Source organism: Plectropomus leopardus, chromosome 20, assembly GCF_008729295.1.
Source record: "Plectropomus leopardus isolate mb chromosome 20, YSFRI_Pleo_2.0, whole genome shotgun sequence".
NCBI classification, from domain to species: Eukaryota; Metazoa; Chordata; class Actinopteri; order Perciformes; family Serranidae; genus Plectropomus; species Plectropomus leopardus.
The window spans coordinates 8,513,620-8,534,943 of NC_056482.1; the positions used below are offsets into that span (position 1 = coordinate 8,513,620).

The 21,324-nt window shown below is 44.0% G+C and overlaps 1 protein-coding gene across 1 annotated transcript in view; it reads right to left on the reverse strand.

The window, feature by feature from the left end:
- Nucleotides 1–3,146: 3,146 nt before the first annotated feature.
- The window catches only part of notch1a (notch receptor 1a), a 29,346-nt gene continuing 11,168 nt past the window's right edge, over nucleotides 3,147–21,324 (reverse strand). The window contains exons 3-34 of the mRNA XM_042508753.1: nucleotides 20,294–20,556; nucleotides 19,870–20,208; nucleotides 18,809–18,931; nucleotides 17,487–17,720; nucleotides 17,226–17,381; nucleotides 16,936–17,121; nucleotides 16,691–16,804; nucleotides 15,304–15,417; nucleotides 14,963–15,196; nucleotides 14,761–14,871; nucleotides 13,383–13,575; nucleotides 12,432–12,577; nucleotides 12,206–12,319; nucleotides 11,528–11,647; nucleotides 11,194–11,346; nucleotides 10,871–11,099; nucleotides 10,561–10,762; nucleotides 10,307–10,460; nucleotides 10,008–10,192; nucleotides 9,756–9,888; nucleotides 9,353–9,610; nucleotides 9,137–9,249; nucleotides 8,472–9,043; nucleotides 7,928–8,368; nucleotides 7,678–7,823; nucleotides 7,364–7,577; nucleotides 6,608–6,692; nucleotides 6,348–6,510; nucleotides 5,947–6,245; nucleotides 5,696–5,843; nucleotides 5,495–5,592; nucleotides 3,147–4,799 (exon numbers count right to left, since the gene is read on the reverse strand). Coding sequence (XP_042364687.1) covers nucleotides 3,546–4,799; nucleotides 5,495–5,592; nucleotides 5,696–5,843; nucleotides 5,947–6,245; nucleotides 6,348–6,510; nucleotides 6,608–6,692; nucleotides 7,364–7,577; nucleotides 7,678–7,823; nucleotides 7,928–8,368; nucleotides 8,472–9,043; nucleotides 9,137–9,249; nucleotides 9,353–9,610; nucleotides 9,756–9,888; nucleotides 10,008–10,192; nucleotides 10,307–10,460; nucleotides 10,561–10,762; nucleotides 10,871–11,099; nucleotides 11,194–11,346; nucleotides 11,528–11,647; nucleotides 12,206–12,319; nucleotides 12,432–12,577; nucleotides 13,383–13,575; nucleotides 14,761–14,871; nucleotides 14,963–15,196; nucleotides 15,304–15,417; nucleotides 16,691–16,804; nucleotides 16,936–17,121; nucleotides 17,226–17,381; nucleotides 17,487–17,720; nucleotides 18,809–18,931; nucleotides 19,870–20,208; nucleotides 20,294–20,556 — 7,294 coding nt within the window. The 3' untranslated portion in view covers nucleotides 3,147–3,545. The remainder of the gene's footprint in view (nucleotides 4,800–5,494; nucleotides 5,593–5,695; nucleotides 5,844–5,946; nucleotides 6,246–6,347; nucleotides 6,511–6,607; nucleotides 6,693–7,363; nucleotides 7,578–7,677; nucleotides 7,824–7,927; nucleotides 8,369–8,471; nucleotides 9,044–9,136; nucleotides 9,250–9,352; nucleotides 9,611–9,755; nucleotides 9,889–10,007; nucleotides 10,193–10,306; nucleotides 10,461–10,560; nucleotides 10,763–10,870; nucleotides 11,100–11,193; nucleotides 11,347–11,527; nucleotides 11,648–12,205; nucleotides 12,320–12,431; nucleotides 12,578–13,382; nucleotides 13,576–14,760; nucleotides 14,872–14,962; nucleotides 15,197–15,303; nucleotides 15,418–16,690; nucleotides 16,805–16,935; nucleotides 17,122–17,225; nucleotides 17,382–17,486; nucleotides 17,721–18,808; nucleotides 18,932–19,869; nucleotides 20,209–20,293; nucleotides 20,557–21,324) is intronic.

Here is a 21,324-nt window from a genome sequence, read left to right on the forward strand (position 1 = left end):
TGTCTCTATGGGGACGACTGCTCTCTGCTGTCAGCTCGGCTGCAGCGCACCTGCTCACCTGCTGAGGGCGCTGTAGGTCCGCACAGCAGACAGACAGAGCACTGGTCAGGTGTTGATGTCAGAGGTTGTATATAAAAACTGCAATACTGCCTATGAGGAGTACTCCAGAGTATTATATTGTGCAATGTAATAAGACACAGCAAAAAATTAGCAAAAAAATAGTTATATATATATACATATATATATTTAAACCGAAATAAGCGAGGGTAAAAAGGAAGCCTAAAACAAACAAGAAAATGACCTAAAAAAAATGAAAACATTTTTTTTCCTCTGACTTTTCTGCACATTATTTTCTCAGTTTTTAAAAAAATATTTTCCCAGTTGGCCAACCTTTTTTTTTTTAAAGCTAATTTTTAGGTGATTTTGTCATCACTTTTTTATTAATTTCTTACAATTTGTCGGGGCATTTCTTGCCAAGATTTTCATTGCTATTTTCCTCCATGTTTTCAAAACCAAGTTGCTTGTATTTCAAAGATTCAAGTAGTAAAAGGTGTCTGAATGCAGCACATGAAAGCTGATGTCATCCGGGTTTTAAATTGTTTTCAAATGCTGAGTAGTACACCTGGTGACTGGTAAATTAACCATTTCATATGGAGTTCCCCTTTAACAATTCACATGCACCCTCAAATGTACAATACCTACCACAAAATAGGACACTTGATATAAAATGTCCTCAAAGAGTCCTCTGGTCAGCACCACTGATAGTGGTCCACTGATGCACAGCCTGCAGCTTTATTGCTGACATATCAGTAACTAATCCAGGTATTACAAATGATGAGTGTTATAGAATACTAACTAATTTAACCTATGTTATTCATGTTAAAATAACATGAAATTCCTCTGGAAAATCCCTGAAGGTTGATGGGATATTTTATATGCCACCTTTTAACTGAAAACACTGTTAAAAGCTTTAATCCATGTGGTGTTAAGTACTGAATGAGATGTCACTGATCGCTGGAACTATTGTTTTTTCTTCCAGATGAACATCACACATAGCAAAGATTCTTGTGATGTGCTCACAGCAAGAGGTTTGTACAGAGAGAGGTCTGGTGGCTCAAATGTCATTAGTCAGAACAGGCAACTCACTAACCCTGGTTTTCTCACTGTGACGAGAGAGTTGCTCTAAATAGACTGAAGATCGGACACATTCAACATCACCTGTGCACAAATATATTTTTTTATATTCAAGATTACAGAAAGTCTGTAGCCTTATCCACAGATAACAATACAGCACCAACCGGATATGAAATGCATCTACAATGAGAATGCAGCTATTCCAGGTAACCTAACCTAACTATGCCATTCAGTGTGGAGAGAAAGGCATGCATCTGTATGAAGTATGTCTCTCTCTTTTCCAGATCAGTCTGAGTGAGCTATTTCTGTCTTCTTACAAGGATCCAGACAGAACTTGTTAAATTCTGGGCCCTATGCATAGGCACTTTCTGTGGGCCCCATGCCCCTCCTCTCCTGATCCATGTCTCTGTTATGCAAAAAAAGAAAAAGAAAAAATTATTTTTCTTTCTTTCTTCTTCTTTTTTTTGCAGTCTACTTTCTGTCCCTTTACTTTATTTCTGTATTTTCATTTTTGGAATCCTTAATGCCATTTTGGAGAAAAACATATGCTGTTTTCCCTGCTGGTATACTCACTTGACTCTACAGTAACTGTGTGCATGAATTCTAGTGCAGGGGTGGACTCAACTTAGAGAGCCGCCACTATTTTTTAAAATGCAAAATTTGGTCTTTCGACCAATTTATTCAGGCAGTTTTAATTTAGTTTTGGAACTTATTACTTAGAAATAAAAAATGCAAACAAAACCAAACATCATTCCAGGCTTTTTGGGGGCCATCTGCCGTTTGGGGCCCTGGATAATCAGTTCCATTTTTCACCAATGATAAAACACCTGAATCCAGCACACATCTTTATATCTACTCAGTATCTACTATATCAGGTAGATCATATGATTAAAGCGTAACATGTTAATGGTGGCATCCACACATTTATTCAAGTCTAAAATCTCAGCGGAAATAAACTGGAATGATTTCAGCAATAATAGCAATGTCACCACCAGAGGGCATCAGACACCAGCAGCTGTCTTAACAGAGCCGTCTCTTTTCATGTTAATGCAATAGATGTCTTATTCAGTCTGAGGAACAGATGGGAAGGCTGCACGGTCAGCCACATATTGTTCCAGAAAAGAATTAAAACAAGAAAGCAAGTCATATCTTTAAAGCTTAACCACAGCTTTTTTATTGAATCAGGACAATTTTTACAAAACAATTTTGAATCAGGAAATACTTCTTTGCAAACTACAACTTTGCATGAACATTGATTTTGAATTACATCTTTTCTTAAAAACATCTCTTATCTCTGAATTAGTTTATAAAACATGACATTTAGACACCTTAAACCACACTCCCTTACAAAGTGCAGGTGATGTCGTGAAACACACAAACAAAGGTCCCCATTTCTGTCACAAACAATGCCTCCACCTCGAAGACATTTTCATTTTAAACAAGAAATCTCACAAATACATTGCTTTTCTTAGGAAAAACAAAAATCACACTGGCACTATTTTTTAAACTGTGGCAAATGTAACATTTTCTACAACAGGTCTGCAATTGAACACTTAGCAGGTTAAACATGGTAACCATAATCACTGATTTGAGATACAGTATGAGATAAAGAAGCAACCCTTGCATCATAATCTATCACAAATCAATTACTCAGCACCAGCCAAGACCATCATTCAATACAAAATAGGCTCAGGTTGATTTAGATGCTTTTTTGACTCCTTTTGAAAAGCACCTCTCAACTGATAAGGGATATTTATTCTGTGCTTTAAGGTCTCCGTTACCTTCGCTCAGTTACTCTCTTTATCAATGTGCCACAAATGGACAGTATAGCAAAGCAACATCATGAAAGGTGACACTTTATACATAGATTTGATCATCATCTAACACAGACTCAGTGATAAGACTTAGTGAAATGTAGTTCAGTAACAAAACCTATGTCATTTTTAAAGACAAAGGAGGTTAAAATATAATTAATTAATACTGAAAAATTTAAAATAATCTAAAAAAAATCTGTACAAACATAAAGCAATGTAAATCCCAAAAATAAAAATTTTTGAAGACTGAAAGATTAAAATAAAATCCAGTGAATATAGCAACACAAGACACAAATAAATAGCCAGTGTACACATCTAGGAGTCTTTTTTTCTGATATACACTCCTCCTTTCTAATCTTCCAATACATAACAGAACAAAAAAAAAAATACAAAAGCATAAATATAAAAGCATCTTCTTTATATTTCAAAAAAAGGACATAAATAAATACAAAATTACTAAAACTGTTCTTATCGTTAGTATAAAAACTGATAATAAAAAAGGAGCATCTTCAGTCTTGAGACAGGTTCGTTACTCTCTTCCAGTATGAATTTTTCATATATATTTTTTCTGCTAAAAGAGTTCCATTTTACAAGTCTCTACTTAAACTGGTCTGGGATCAGATTCATTTGAGAATGGATACTTGTGGGCGGGCTGGAGATGCCTTCTGACCAATCGGACATGTTGGAATGTGGGGACGAGCTGGACCATTGGTCAGGGGAGCCGGGGGAGGGAGTTAGAAACGGGTGGTCGGGCACCTGTAGCTGGTGGTTAGGTGTGTTGTCCATGGGGCCAGAGTAGCTGTGCTGTGAGGGAGGGGTGAGAAATTGTGTGCCGAGGATCTGCGTCTCCTGGGGCATCACGGTGTGGATGGGCATGGAGCGAGTATTATTTTGCGGCATGTCAGAGCCGTTCAGCTCTACATTCGGGAAGCTCTGGTTGAGAGGCTGGCCGGCTGTGGCAGAGTTGGAGTTCTGGTGCTGGAGCTGCCGCGTGTGAGCCTGCTGCATCATGTGTGCGGACGAGCCCAAGTGGGTGTTCTGCAGATTCTGGTAGCCCATGATCTGAGACAGAGTGGCAGTGCTGACGCCATGCAGGGTCCCCATCATGTTGTGGGATATGGGTGGCGCCTGGGTGAAGCCTCCTTGCTGGCCGACACCTGGGTGCATCCTGGACATCCAGTCGCACTGACCTCCTCTGCTGCCACCTATAGATGTCGAGCCCTGACTGCTGGGGCTGGACACGGGCATGTGGGTGAGACGAGGCGGGTTTGGGTCAAAAGACATACAGCCCATGTCTTTACCCATGTTCATCTGGCCCATATGGTCCCCATTGCCTTGTAGGTGATTTAGAGACATAGGCGGGGACTGCTGGAAGGGTGACGTCATGGGAGGAGATGCCACATCAGACAAGTAGCCATGCGGCGACTCGAGGGAGTCAACTGGAGAGAGGACAGCTGATGTGTCTAGCAAGTTCCCCTTTCCATCTAGTGACTTTTTCTTCTTTACTCTATTATCCTTGCCTCCATCCTTCCCTCCTTTACCACCAGCGCTAAGTTTTCGAACCTTCTTGACGGACAGAGTGGGCTTGAGGTTGCTAAGATAGTCATTTGGAGAGCAGAGAGGTGGCGAGAGGCTGGAGGTGCTTAGGGGGGCGCTGTGGAGCCCGGGACTTCGAACCACATTGTACTCATCCAGAAGGCGGACGATGTCATGGTGCATGCGCTCCTGGGCGATATCTCTGGGTAGTTGGTCGAGATGGTCAGTGATCTCACGATTGGCAAAGTGCTCCAGGAGAACCTTGGCAGTCTCAAAGCTGCCTTCACGGGCTGCAAGGAAGAGCGGCGTCTCTTCCTGAAAGCAAACAAGAAAATAGAATTTCAAAAACGTTGCACTTACAGTTTAAAATTTGATGTCACAGCTATGTTGACCTTTTGGATAAAAAAGTCATTGCTCCATAATTAGATCTCATTAGACATTAGTGAAAATCTTATCATAATTACCGTATGAGTTCTTGAGTTATAGCCAAAAACATGTTATACAAGGTCACAATGACCTTTGAACTTCGACCACCAAATTCTAATCAATTCATTCTTGAGTCCAAGTGGAGCTTTTTTTCTAAATTCTCTCGAGGTGCACATGAGACATTGTGTACACGAGAACAGGACTGATGCAGGGTCACCTTGAACTTGACCTTTGACCACATAAATCTAATATGTTCATCGCTGAGTCTGAGTGGATGTTCGTGCCAAATTTAAAGGAATTCTTTCAGGGTGTTCTTGAAATATTGTGTTCACGAGAATGTCAGGTTCAAGAAAGTCACATTTACCTTTGACCACCAAAATCTAATCATTCATTGTTAAGTCCATGGACGTTTGAGCCAAATTTTAAACAAATTCTTTTTAGCCATTCTGGAGCTATGGGAAGGACTGATAGCCCTAAAAATAATGCCTCTGCCCATGGCTATTGCCAGCATAGAGGCATAAAAATCAATTCACAAAGTAAAATACTGTGATTACTATATTGTCATTACACATCATTTCACACACCTTGTTGTCTTGCATGTCTTTGTTGGCTCCATTTTTCAACAGCACTAAAGCCGCCTCCACATTGTTTACAGCCGCAGCCCAGTGAAGAGCAGATTTACCTGCAGAGAGAGTAAATAAATGTGAGGGTTGATTATCATAACAGCACACTGGGAGGGGTATTCATGGACTGTGAAGATGGGGGGTTGATAAAATGTTAGCTACCAGAATCATCGGTGGCATTAGCATCAGCGTGGCAGTTGATAAGCTCCTCCACCATACCCTCAACCGCAAGTCGGGCTGCCAGAATCAGTGGCGTTGTTCCATCGTGCATGCGGGCGTCAAGATCAGTGGCACGATTTCGGATTAAAATCTGCAAGGACACAGACGTGTTTAGTGAAGTCCTTCTAATGTGCTGGATTTATCAGAAATCAAAGCCAGGAGAAATATAGGATCCCTGTGGAAGAAGAGGTTACCTGAAACACTCCCTGTGCGTCTGCAGCCACAGCAGCGTGAAGCGGAGTGCGGCCCATGTTGTCCTGAACGTTGGCGTCAGCGCTGGACTCCAGGAGGCGTTTGGCAGCATCGGAGCGAGCATAGCGGGCGGCCAGGTGGAGAGCTGTCTCTCCAGTGCGGTCCGTCTGGTTGTGGAGGTTGGCGCCCTGGTAAATAAAGTCGGAGATGATTTCTGCCGAGGGATCTTCTTCTTCTTCACTGTTACCTGTCTCCAGTCCTCCTCCGCTGCAGGAGGCGATCATCAGGGGAGTGAAACCATCTGAAAATGGAAAGGAGAGGATGTAATGAGTTATAATGAGTTCCCGGTCATGTGTCTGTTTACAGAATATTACGATCACCGTATGATAACCAAAGTACTCACCTGGTCCTCTGACATTCACATCCATGCAGTCGTTCTCTGCCTCTCCCTGAGGAGGGGTTGGAGCAATGGACGCAATTCGTAGGTCAGCTGCATCAAGGTGCTGCTGTGTCCATTTCCTGTGGTCAGTATGGTCACTTAAATCCAACATGGCCTGCTCCTCAAACTGAAAGACAATCATCACAACGTCAGGATCACACATTAAAATGTTTGAATAATTCAAAGTTTCAGACATGTCGAGACTCATATTGTGTTTTTCTTACCCTGAAGCGCCTGCAGTCTGGATCCTCATCATCCCATTCATTTTGATTGTCATCCATAAGATTAATGTCAGAGTTTTTCATCGGCCTGTTGAGAAGAGGAGGTACGTTGGTTACATGACATCAAATACAAAAGAACTCCACAAATGATAGAATACTGTCAATTGCAATGAGAAAAAAAAAAAAAAATTTTCCCACGTTTTTTGGAATAAACTGGTATATAAATGAATGATAAATCAACAAACCCCTGTGGGAAAACTTTGAGAATATAGGTAAGAATGAAACTGGAAAAACTGGTGTATGCGAATAAATTAAGATTTCTGGCTCAGAGTATGAGAAAATTGCCCTTTAAAGATGTGTATTATAAAATTCAAATCATTTTTAGACAAAACATAAGATGCTACAAGGGAATAGGGTGAAGAAATTTAAATAATAGATATCACCAGGAAACATCCCCAGTTGATAAATGAAGACAGCTATTTTTTTGTTAAATGTTTTCTGAAATTTTATGTTCAAATATGCGAATGATGCATTTTCTATAAAAAAAATTATATGCTTTTCACATACAATTTCAGAAAAAAAAGCTGAACAAAAATTTACACCTAAATGTGTCTTCTTTCTAATCTGAAGGAAGACATATTATGCAAGCAAATAGCCCAAAATCTTAAAAATAACCTTGACATAAAAAACAATTTTTTCATCTGTGTACTGCCTTTTAAGTACAGCTGTCTTTATATTCTACTTTTTAAGTCTCCTTACCTTAATCCAACAGAATCCTCTCCCAGTGGCTCTCTGCGCTTCTTTTTGCTCGGCTCAGATGTTTTAAATCCTTCAGGGAACCAAAGCTGGCCGTGCTCTCGCCGCCTCTTACGGGACACCAGAACTCCAAGACAGATGAAACCCAAAGCAGCCAAGCCCAGGAAGACCACGTACATGGGGTAGAGCTCTGAAGTGGAGGGAGTAGGTCTCACACCTGAAAAAAGAGTCAAAGTTAGTGTGTTTCTTAGGATTTCAACTTGGTGACCATCTTTATTTATTTATTTTTACGAAAGGGCTGGAGATGAGTTGCTTACTGGTGACAGCTTCAATATAGGGAACATTGAGGTTCCCGCTGGTGGCCAGTGCTCCAAGGAACGCAGCTACATCTGTGGCGCTCTGGAAGCATTCACTAGACTGCTGGTAACACTGACGGTTGTCAATCTCCAGGTACACCACAGACCTATAGGCAGATATGGATAGACACATTTAACATTTTTCCGTAATCCAAATACAAATAAATATGTTATGCTATAATTTACATGGAATATTGCTTGTGGTGCGTACCCTTTAACTTGCACAGGATCCAGCTCTCTGCGTTTCCTTGGGCTGACCATGGCAGACACACTTTCCTTCACTTGACCCAAAACGTTGGCCGGCATGGAAGCCCACTCAGGCCAGCCGTCTGCAGAGCGCTTCAGCACATTATGTTTGACGAGGTCTTGCTCGTTGCCATAGTAAGGGAAGATCATTGGTTCTCCTTTGGCGTCACGGCGGAACACCACGTTGGTGTGGAGAACGCTGCTGAGCTCTCGGAGGAAAGCTGAGGACCGATTCTTAAGCTGTTCTGGGGGAATATGGACCACCAGGACTAAGTGCCCGTCTGCCAGCTTCTCTGGCATGTTGTTGGCGCAGTCCAGGCCGTCCCATTCACATTCGGCATTGTTGCAACCCTGGTCACAGTGACCGTCAGCATAATGGTCTTTACAGTACTGGTCATAGAGCGGGCTGGGGGAAAAGGATGAGATTAGGTTAGCATTTTGATATACAAACATATAACAAATCCCAAAATATGTCCATGATAAGCATTTTCTGTGTTTTCTAGACTTACTTGCATTGTCCTTCCTGTCCCTGACAATCAAAGCCATCATAGAGACACCCAGGGCTGTTGCACTGTCCGTCACACTTCCCATCGTTAAAGTAGCGCCAGCACTGCAAGGCCGCGGAGCAGTTCTGCCAAGGGTCATCAAAATTCAGCGAGCAGTCCCCTCCATCCCAGCCGCAGGCGTGGTTGTTGCAGAGTGAGTCACAGATATGGTTCCCGGCCCACTCGTCACACTGAGGAATCTCGCAGCTCACCTCCACTTCTGGAGGCGGGGTGATGTCCCTGCCAAAACCTCCCACAAAGGAGTAGTCCAGGATGTGGCACAGCAGGCCGTTGAAGTTGCTGGGGCAGCTGCACTGGAAGAAAGGCGAGTCCGGTGTGATCTGGCACGTGCCGCCGTTGTAGCAGGGGTTGGAGATGCAGAGGCTGTCGGTGGGGGTCTGGCACTCAGGCCCGGTGAAGGTTGGTGGACACAGGCAGCGTGGGCCAAGGTGGCCTGATACGCACGTTCCTCCATTTCTGCAATTCAAACTCCCACAGGAGCGAGAATCATACTCGCAAGAAGAGCCGGTGAAGCCCTGAAGGGACAGAAGTTATGATTATTGTACTGTACTTGAGAGAAAGGGGTAGTGCATGTTAAAAAGCAAAGTGGATCTCATGGCTGTACTCACAGGTGGACATTTGCAGATGAAACCATGAGGTGTGTTACTGGCAACAGCGCATGATCCTCCATTTTTGCAGGGTCTTCCTTTGCAGCCATCAAACACTTTGTCACAACGCTGACCTACAGGACAGAAGCAAATTGACTTATTACCCTTTGTACATCACCCAGACACAGAACAAAGGTTTACTGCAGTTTGTACATGCAGCTGGATGCACATAAGTACCTGTATATCCAGTGCGGCACTCGCAGCGGTAGCTGTTGGTGAGCTGAATGCAGTTGTAGGACCCTCTGGGGTCACAGGGGTCTGACAAACACTCGTTGACGTCACCTTCGCAGCGCTCGCCTACATAGCCTGGCGGGCACATACACTGGTAACCTCCAATGCGATCCACACACTTGCCGTTGTTGAAGCACTTGGGCTCATTGGTCAGTGGGTCGCTGGAGGGGGTGCAGTCATCCAAATTAATCTCACAGTGGACACCTATGGGAAACAGAAACGTTGAGTTACAATATATCCAAATCCAAATATATTTTTGTGAATATATTTGCTCATGAAATTGTGTGTGTGTGTGTGTGTGTGTGTGTGTGTGTGTGTGTGTGTGTTTATGTTGCATGGGGGTATATACCTTGAGTCCCTCTTGGACAGGAGCACTTGTATGTATTGATGAGGTCGATGCACGTGCCTCCATTCTGACAGGGCTGTGACTGGCATTCATTGATCTCTTTGGAGCAGTTTACACCGTGGTAGCCCGGGACACACTAAGAGAGAGAAAGAAAATCATTAGAGGAGTTACATGTAATTTATTACTTTTTTATGATGACGTTTTGAATGATAACTGACAACTGTTGTGAATTTATTTTCAATTCGATCAACCTACCTCACAGCTGTAGCCTCCCAGATAATCAGTACAGACAGCTCCATTCTGGCAAGGATTGGGCGAGCACTCGTCCACTTGTTCCTGGCAGTAGCTCCCAGTGTAGCCGGCCTGGCAGCGGCAGTAATGAGTGTTCCCGGCATCCAAACACTGGCCTGAGTTCCTGCACAGGTGAGCCACCTCCACCCCTAAAATCAACGCGGAAGAAATTACAGAAAGGTCAAATCACAGACAGGGCTTTCAGATTCAAGAAGTTTGATATAAAAAGCTGCCAGAAAATAAGTTTTGGCATGTTGTCATACCTTGCTGCTTGGCTGCGACCTCACAAGACACACTGGGGATGTCACAATAGAGACCAGTCCATCCAGTCTGACACTGGCAAGTGTAGGAGGCTCCCTGCTGCCAGCAAGAACCTCCGTTTTTACAGGGGGATGAATCACACCAGCGCACAAGATTCTAAGAGGGGCGCAAAGAGAGAAAATACTTAACAGACTGTATGAATGGAGAAAATGCATGAGCCAACAAAAACAGCCTTGACTGAAAGAGTTCACCCTACCTGACAATTGACTCCCGTGTAGCCATGAGGACATGTGCACTTGTACGTCCCATAACTGTCAACACAAGATCCTCCGTTGAGGCACGGTTTGGAGTCACACTCATTGATATCATACTGGCAGTAGCTCCCAGTGAATCCAGGTAGACACAGGCAGGTGAAGGCATTAATTCCATCCACACAGGTGCCGCCATTGAAGCAAGAGCTGAAGCGACACGGTAAAAATGTTAGAGATAAGAGATTACTAGAGATTATTAGGCTTGCTTTGGGCAGGTTAAATAAGTACAGACAGCATTTCAACAAGGTGAGCTACCTGTCAGTGCAATCGTTGGTGTTGATCTCACAGTTGATGCCGCTGAAGCCAGGCGGGCAGGTGCAAGTGTAGCTGTTAACGCAATCGGTGCAGTTTGCGCCATTCCTGCAGGGGTTACTCTCACATTCATTTATGTCCTGCTCACATCGGCCACCACGAAACCCGGGTAGACAGGTGCAAGTGAAAGTGTTGACACCATCGCGGCACAGACCGCCATTACTGCAAGGATCTGAAACGCAGGAAAGAGGAAATTAAATGACCATTTTCGAGTTTTGAACTACAGACAACACGAGAACTGGCAAGGGTGTAGATCTGTTCCTTACTTGGTTTGCAGTCATCAGTGTCGATCTCACACTTAAGGCCGGTGTAACCTGGCTGACACTTGCACTGGTAGCCACCCATAGTGTTATGGCAAATAGCACCATTGCGGCAGGGGCTCTTAACACATTCGTTGATATCGATCTCACAAGTTTGACCTTGAGGAAAAGATAAATAGTTTAAGAGAAGTTAATCATATCATCCAGTAGGTGGATAGATTAAAGCAACATTTGATAACTGTGACATTTTGCCATATTTGCTGAAACTGTCAGTATGTCCCGACAGTGTTCTTAATGGCTGAAACACAGCTGAAACAGAAATGGATGATTAAGTAGATACCTTGCCATCCTTCAGGGCAGATGCAAGAGAAGCTCTGGTAGTCTTCGGACTCCTTACATACTCCACCGTTTTTGCAGGGTCGTGGGCTGCAGGGTGCCAGCAGGGTCTCACAGTTATCACCTGGTGGCACAGAAAAGAAAACATCAATGTTTGCATTGCTCTGGCAATATGGAGCCACTTTCTTAAACTTTAATATTCAATTCCAAGTCACACTATGAACAAAGTTTCATTTTAAAGATTGACATCAATTTCTAATTCCCAGTTTCTATCCCACTTCCTTGTCCATTTCCATGACGACTTAGCCAAACAGGAAGGGCCTTCCCATTTCCTGCTATTGTGCGATCACAGACAGGAAACAGGACGTGGCGGAAGTGGGAATAGGGCTTGGAGCAGGCTCCAGCTCTCCAGCTTATATTAGTCGCTTTGGCATGTTATTCCAAAACACACACATATACCGTTATCCCCGAAAAGCAGACAGGCAGATCTTTCCACACAGAGATGCCAAAAACAGATATTCCTGTTTGTGACCATTGGGTGATGTTTTCTTAAACAACACAAGATAGGGCCTTCTGTGTGGAAAGCGGAAGATTGTCTTTACAATCTCCAACCTGTGCAAACAGCTAACTAAATCAAACAACCCAGGTAACAGTGTGAAAAATAAGCAGCTACGTGTCGTACCAGTGTAGGGCAGCAAACAGTTGCACTTGTATCCTGCCACATCATCGATGCACGTGCCCTGGTTGAGGCAGGGGTTGGAGGCACACTCGTTGATGTTAGTTTGGCAGTTAGGTCCTACAGTGGCAGGATTAGAGAACACACTTGGGTTAGGTATAGACTGACGGAGCACACACTCACTCTCTATGAGAAAAGATAAAGAAATGGAGTCATGAGGGTTATAACTGACCAGTGAAGCCAGCTCTGCATGTGCAGTGGTATCCGCTGGTCATGTCCTTGCAGGTTCCCCCGTTCATGCACGGGTTGGACTCGCACTCGTTATTATTGATGTCACAGTTGGGGCCGCTCCAGCCAGAGTCACAGGTACATTTGTAGCTTTAATGCAAAAGAAAATGTCAGGTCAAGTGATACTTTTCTTCTTTTATTATATGAGTTATATCCATGGCACTTGTTCTACATCCTAGGGCTAAAACAATTTTGAAAAAATACCAAATTGGAATTTTGTTAACCGATATTGCAATTTGTTATGATATGCGATATAAGCGATATTAAAAAAATAAACTGTACATGACACTTGTTTTCATTGGAAAACATTGATTTTTGTAGGGATCTGTGCAAAACAAAAATGTTTTCTTTCTTAAGTCTGTAGGATATAAAGGCCAGGATATCTCAGCAGTACAACAATATTTCCAAGGTCCAGTGTGCAAGATTTAGTGGCGTCTAGTGGCGAGGTTGCAGAACTAACACTTCTCCCGTGTGCCAGGTGTGTAGGAGAACTAAATTGGCTGACACTGACATGTGAAAATGCCCTATCTAGAGTTAGTGTTTGATTTTATCACTCTGCGCTACTGTAAGAACACCATGGTGGACTGCGTGGAAGAGAACCCGCTCCGTATGAAGATATAAATAGCTCGTTCTACAATGACGATAACACAATAATTCTTATTTTCAGGTGATTATAAACTAATGAAAACATAGTTTTGAATATTGTATTCAATTTCTGCTAATAGATGTCGGTTAATTCTACACAATGGACCTTTAAAAGTGTATTTAGACACAGATTTCACACTTGAATCTTAAAAATCTTAAAATTGCAGTAGGCCATATTGTGATTTTGATAAAAATTTTGACTAACTGTTCAGCCCTAGCTCATTCATCTAAGATTTCGATTCATGCTCACCCATTGATGAGGTCCTGGCATCGGCCATGGATGCAGGGGTTGCTGCCACACTCGTCCACCTGAGACAAACAGGTGGCGTCGTTGTAGCCCTCTGGGCACAGGCAGGTGAAGCTGTTGATGCCATCGACGCACGTGCCCCCGTTGTGACAGGGGTTGATGGCACACTCATCGATGTTTATGTTGCACATTGATCCTGAAAGACAATAAGGCAGGATTTTAGGATCCATTTGAAAGATGTGAATTGATGAACATCTCCGCTGGCCATTATGAATGCTCCACAGCTGGACACTTTGCTCTCTGGTGTGGTATTCTTTGATGCTATATAGGCTGTTAGTTTGATGTGCCCTGTGTGGTTTTAGGACAATAGTGAAAACTAACACTAAAGACTGCCTAAACATTCAACAGGGCCCCCATTCAATCAATGGAAGAGAGGCAAAAGGGCCTCCAGGGGCCGCCAGGCTAGGCACACATTGGAGCTGCTACAGCTTTGGCCTGTTGAATAGGCAGAAGGAGAGTTTCAGCTGGATCTGAGAGGGGGGAGGTGCTGCCAGGAGGTGGAGGAGGGGGGCTGCAGCTACTCTCTCTATTCACACACACACACCACCCCCCATCCAGGGAGAACTAACCTCACCCAGAGCTGTTTACAGGGACAGAAGGCCAGACCCATTTCACACACGGCCGAGTAACAATTAAACCCCCCTCTGATCCCCTACTCGGCTCCCTCCTCTGCTCCTCATCAATCAGGAGGGGAGGGGCCCAACTGCCTGATCTTCAGTTACAATAGTCCTCTGTCCCTCTGTGTCTCAGTCCCGCCATGCCCTCCACACTCACCCCGTCAGCACAAAAAGATGGAGGGGAGGAAGAGGAGGAGGGATGCACAGAAGCCTTCGAGCATAATCACGCAGCCGCTACCAGTCAGAACCGGCTCTGCTGGGCCATGAAAGGGACGGAGAGTGGTCCACTTGTTGGGATTAAGACTCACTGAAGTTTTATTCAGCAGTGCATTACAGGTGGACATGTGCCAGTGAGTGAGGTGAAAACACTTGATATATTTATGGGATTTGTCATGCTACACATCAGATATGTGGTTAAAGTCCAGCCTCTTCTTCCTTTTAAAGTATCACCTTACAGACTCTTTCCAGGCTCAACGTCACAAGCTTTTCAAATGGCAAACAAAGTTAGCGCTTTGTGTGTCTTTTGTGTGTGTATCAGGTTGGGGACTGTGTTCCTTTCTCTGTCCTCCCCCTCTTTACATCCCACACAGGCAATCTGACACCATTGTTCCACAGGAGTGAACCCGCCAACCACCTGTCCTACCTGCCCCTCCCAAAGCTCAGGGGAACACCCCCTGCACCTGTAAACTCCACCCAGCCCTCACCTGTGTAGCCGGGCTCACATGCACACTCGTAGCCGTTGATTTTGTCGATGCACCTCCCGTAGTCGCAGGGTTTGCTCTTGCAGTCGTCAAGATTCACCTCACAGTTGAAACCTGTTGATGAGAACGCGTGTAAGCAAAGGATATGAGCAAAATTGTACAATTTCAAAAGCAACAATCTGAATGATGATGTCAAAAGTCTCACCTGCAGTGCCTTTGGGGCAAGCGCAGATATATGTGTTCTCCCTGTCCTGGCAAGTGCCACCATTCTTACAGGGCTGGCTCAGACACTCATTGATGTTGGTCTCACACAGGCGGCCAGTGTAGCCAGGGCGGCAGTAGCAGGTGAAGGAGGCGAGGCCATCCTTACAGGTACCATAGTGGCAGGGGTCAGAATAGCACTCGTTGATGTCAGTCTCACAGTGCTGCCCTGTGTAACCTAGAAAAGAAAAGATTGTACATTTTAATGAAATAATGGCAATGTTCTTTTGGAGGGAAAGTAGAAAGTAGAAATTTACAAGGGAATTCTAAAAAAACAACTTTTACCTTCAGCACACTCGCAGGTATACTTGTTGGGACCATCAGTACACTTGGCTCCATTCTTGCAAGGGGTGCTAGCACACTCATCGATGTCCACCTGACACAGGCTCCCAGAAAAACCTACATATGCATTGAATAAAGTGCAGAATTAAAACTTCAGCTTATTGCTATGTGTGGCAATCTTTAAATATTTCGGTCCTGGTTAATTTGGTAACACCTGTAGTTACTAGTGGTAACAGCAAATGCAGTTTAACGCTATGAGTCACAGAGTTCTGGGTCAGCAAAGTAACCTACTGTTGTTTTAATCTGGAAGTCAGGCAATAAATGGGATATTTTTCATTCTGTGTACAACCATGATCTGGTTTTATACTGCACACGGTGTGATTCTGCAGACAGCGGGGCACAGTGACAGTTGGAGGTGTGTAGCCCTTCACCTGCAGTTCTTCATACAGCTCACTGTGGCTGCTGCTGACTGTTCCATTACCCCTTGCAATATTTCAAACTATTCCACTGTCAAAACATGTTGAAAATGATTGTCCTAGTACTTATCTCACTGACAAGCACAAAGCATTTCTTGTGAGCACTTCATAATAAAAGCCAACTCTTGTTTTACCAATTAAACGCTTTTAATGTGAAGCTGCAGCAGCAGGAAATGTACGGTTTGCATTAGCAGTAACTCAGTGCAATTTTTTAAAAAAAAATACAAACATTGTTGCCAACACCCAGCTCATAAAACTGCAAATATAAAATAATGCAATACTTTCAACAGTGAGCCATAGGCTTCATCACCTTTGTTTTAACTAATTTGTGGACAGATAGCAACTTAATGGACATATGTTTAAACGAAAATGTTTGAGATTAGTACTATAAAGTTATGTTGTATTTCATAGCTACAGTGTGCATAACGCTACAGTGGAGAACAGAAAAACTCATTAGCATCTGAAGTAGGTCTGCAGGACACTGGAGGTCCTAACGAACCATTCCACAACACTTCCACCCCTCCTCCTCCTCCTCGGCTCTTACTGTGCAGTGAAATCTTTCTTTCAAACACAATGGCCTCCAGCTCACCGGCCATAAACCAATCCCGCCCTCCCCCAACTTTGGCGCTAAGCTCTAATACAAACTCTCACGCCCGCCAAATATGCTAATGTCCCGCAACCTGATCCGCTCTGCCCTGTTCACCCAAAAACCCTTCAGTGATACCATCAGAGGAAGTAAATCATTAACATTCAATCTGTGACCCGTATATGTGCTATACTCATTGATAGCTGAGTTAATGATCCACTCTTTTATTGCCTCTTCTCTGCTGCATTGTCTGACCAAAAAAAGGGTAAGAACCTGCTTCTTTTACTCCATTAACTCATCTCTCACATTCCCTGATTTTTTTTCTCACCTTTCGGGCACTCGCAGTGGAAGGAATTGATCTTGTCGACGCACTTGCCATTGTTAAGACAAGGCTGGCTGGCACACTCATCAGTGTTGATGTGGCAGAACACACCCTCATATCCTGAAGTCCAACAGACACATGAGGAGAAATGGTCAAATCATGTTTTATTTCTTGCCCTTTGTTCCACAGTTTAATAATGGTCCAACATGACAAAGATTCAATTATTTCTCCTTATAAACCAATACTCATACCTGGCATGCAGATGCAGTGGAACCCTCCAATCTGGTCTAAGCAGGTGGCATCATTATGGCAAGGATTGGACATGCATTCATTGACGTCCATCTCGCAACGGGGTCCCTCATATCCTTGAAGACACTTACACTGGAAAGAGCCTTTGGTGTTTAGGCAGCGACCGCCATGTTCACAAGGGTTGGCACCTGCAGCATTTAAGAAACAAGTTTTCATACATGTAGTAAGTTATGCATTGAAATATCAAAACTAAAGAAACCAGAGAAAAGAAACAGCTGACTTTATAACTTACCAAGGGAGCATTCATCAATGTCCAGGTTGCAGGCTGACCCAGTGTAACCTGGGGGACAGGTGCAGATTGCTTTGCCGTTGACCGGGTTGGTGTCACAGTTGGAGCCCTTTTGACATGGATTGCTGATGCAGGCGTCATCGAGGTGGCACAACAAACCTGTGAGCACCATACAAACACATTTTCATCAGACTGTATCATTATGTTTCAATATTTCATCAAGATCACAATCTGTGTGTCTAGGACAGCCACTGATAGTCATACCTGTGCGCCCATGAGGACACTCGCAGAAGAAGGAAGCCACACGGTCGTGGCAAGTAGCGCCATGGTAACAGGCGGCACTGGCACAGTCGTCGATGTTCTCGCTGCAGTCGTCGCCCGTCCACCCATTGACGCAGACGCAGTGGTAGCTGCCGTGAGTGTCATGGCATGTGCCTCCATTCTGGCATGCGTTGGGCATCAACTCACACTCGTCCACATTTTCAGTGCAGTATTGACCTGAAAGAGTTTACAAAGGAGAAAAGGACAGTGTAAGAGGGTGTTTATAAATGTTGTCTTTGTACTATTCTGATTTAAATGAATACTTTATCCCCCAAATGAATATTTGCATATCAGTGCATCAGCCTGTGTTATGCAGAATATAGTCTTAGTCGATGTGAGGGTCTAAGGACAGAGGGTGTCGTATGCTGTGTAAAGCCCTCTAAGGCAAAGTGTGATTCGTGATAGTGGGCTTTATAAATAAAATTGACTTGACTTGAATTTATAACAAAAACTTTGTTTTTCTCTTATGACTCCAAGAGTGAGTGAAGAATCCAAAAAAAAAAATTCTTGACGAATCTGAGTCATAGGAGTCAACATTTAAGAAAAGCAAAACTATATCAATTAATCAATTAACAAATTCTCTCACAACTTATGCAGTATAAAAGTGTCATTTATCCAGTCTTATAGCTCAGTACTTCCCAAACAGGCAGCCCTTTCTAATGCGGGAAAGAACTAAATATGAAACTCACCTATGTGCTCGTTTCAAAGCCAGACTCAACTGACACAACCAAAAATTTTACCTTGTTGATCACAGGAACTGCTGGTCTACCATCGCCTAAATATTTAGTATGTTTGTGTTATTGTGTGACTTTGGTGAAATCGAACTTAACCTCAAAACATCCAGTGTTCAGCGAGGTAAAATTATAGTTTTTGTCAACGGAGTCTGGCTTTGAAAAGAGAATAAGTTCCACTTATTGTTCAATGCCCTGTTGGAAATGGTTGTCACTTCAGGAACTACTGACCATACAAAGAATCAATCAGACCTGCATTGTACTGCACGACTTGTGAAACTTTGTAAGGATATGTAAGGAAATGTTGTAAGGATATTTTGATACGGTTTTACTGTTGTAAAACATGGATCCCTATGACTTCAATTCATCAAGATTTTGTCAGGTTTTGGATTCTTAATTCACCAAAGGCATGCGAGAAAAACATTTTCTTCAACGTTTCAACGTAATATGGGGTGAGTTATTGATATGTAAATGATGATGTGGGGGGGTGATGTATTTCTTTAAGTTAGGAAAAAAACAGAGGCAAAGTTTCACCTGTGTAATGAGGTGGGCACTGGCAATTGTAGGTGTTCACCCCATCCACACACACACCACCATTCTGGCAGCTGTGGCCTGGACAGTCATCGATGTTATGCTCACAGTGTTGACCTGTGAATCCTAAACAGGGAGAGAGCAAGAGGGATGTAAAAACAAGCGGGGAGTTACAAAGATATAGAAAAGATTTTGTGTTAATTTAATAACATGACTCGTTCTTCCTCTTGTTATCAGTGTGCACTTAAGAGACAGATAAGCTGTCTATATCCCCGTGGAAGATTGTTTTAACGCCCTGCAGATGACAGAGCAACTTGTGTCCTCCTCAAACATCAAAGACTTGAGTGGGTGTTTTACAGCCACGATTGTCTGATTAGCTATCAACCCGCAGCTCTGCAGGTGCCCGTGCAGCTTCGCTATCTCTCTGCATTCCAGCATGGACACCCACGAGAGACACACAGCGTGGCTTAAACTTTAACCCACGACCCCACAATAATCCTCATTCATCTGCATATCCAAACAGCTTGCTTCGTGCTAATCATAAGCACGTACTCAGGCAATAAAGTTGCCTGTTTGGACAAAAAAAACAACTTCACAGCTGCAGTGCCTCCTCTAACAACAGTAACCACAATTGCTCAAAATTAAACAAAGTTTTACGTAACACTGCAACAGCTTTGGGTGCCAACACAATGAAGACGCCCAACAGACTGGCTGTATTCAGTAGAAAAACAAGATTTTTTGTGTGTGTGTGTGACCTCATGAATAGATTGTGTATATCTATACGTTTATGTCGCTGTTGTGGGCTCTAGCTGGTGATTATCAGAAGGAAACGTCTGTGTGACTGCATCCTGCCCGTGGAGGCTGGCAGAGAGATGTGGGAGGAGGGGAACCAGAGAGGACTCATTCCACTCAGTCAGATTTTACTACAACAACAGGCTGGTTTTTAGGTCAACTGATGTAATAGGAAAACTAAAGTGTGTGTTTTATTGCTGCACTAGCTGTATGAAACTCCATATGTCAACAGAAACTGCTCATTTTGGTGCAGATATGTGTTTGTGTGTTACCTGGCAGGCAGCTACAATCGTAGGTGGTGTCCCCTTTCTGGACGCAGGTGCCTCCATTCTGGCAGGGTGAGGGGCTGCATGGCAAGTAGGGGGTCTCACAGTGTTGGCCGGTGTACTCTTGAGGGCAGCGACAGTTGTATGAGCCCACCTCGTTCACACAAATGCCACCATTGAGACAGGGAGAGGGGATCTGAGCACACTCGTTGACGTCCTGCTTGCAGGTTTGACCGTAGAAGGCAGGTGGGCAGGTGCAGATGTAGGTGGAATCAAAGGCCGAGCACTGGCCGCCGTTTGCGCATGGATTGGAGGCGCATGGGTTGGCGAGCTGGCAGGTTTTACCTTGAATACAAAACATTGATAATTATGGTTTTTGGTGAAAGGATAGTGCAAAATAAAAGTATGTGTTAAGATTTTATCTACATACCTGACCAACCAGGTGGGCATCGGCAGCGAAAAGCAGAGAGGGTGATTAGATCACATGTCCCTCCATTGCGACAGGGAGAGCTCATGCAGGCGTGGTTGGTGGGGGTCAGGCATAACCGGTCAGTGAAACCCAGGCGGCACACGCAGCGGAAATCAAACGTGTTGCCATGGGAAACAGCGCGGCACTCGCCACCGTTACGGCAGGGCGAAGGGCTGCAGGGGCTTGGATACTGGCAACGGTTGCCTACGTAGTCACTGGGACACCTGGAAGGAGACAGTGAAGGGGGAAGAGGTGATGATTAGAAAACAACTTTTTTTGTTAATTCATGGAAACAAAAGAGAGAATAAAGGGGGGAGTAGTGAAGAGGGACTAAAATTTTCCCGCCCAGGACAGTCCCACAGCAGCGGGGACAGGGACAGCATGTTGTCATAGTGTGTCTCTCTGGATTAGACTCCCTCAGAACCTTGAAAACACATTCTGCCGGGACAACAGACACCACTAAATGGTCTAGCCATAGCAGCCCAGTTCCCATCTACCTTTGGCCCCCACGCTGTCCACACTCATCCTGAATGACTATAGAGATCAAGGGGACAATGCCGACTCTGGATGTCCTATTTTAAGTACTGCATACAGGCCCTAAGCCCCATGGGTTTGTCCCCAACCATCCAGACTGAGGATGGACGCTGAGACAGTCACATAGCTTGAACTGGCTAAGGTTAAGATGTAGGGAACTCAGGACAAAAGACAAAGATGAGAGCTGGGCTCCTCTTTTTGGCAGGGTCTGGGCAGTAATGCATAGACATTTCCACCTTAAATTGATGCACAATTTGCTGACAAAAAAATCCCCAGAAGGCCAGAAACTGAGTGTCCCCCTCCAGGGGAAGGCCCAACAAAACACCCATTTTAAATTTGGACCACCATATAAAACATAAACATTATTTTGATGGAATTCAAGCCATTTTCACAATAAATTGATGCCAAAATAGCACAAATTGGTACAGATAAATAGACAGAAGACAGGTACTCAAGTG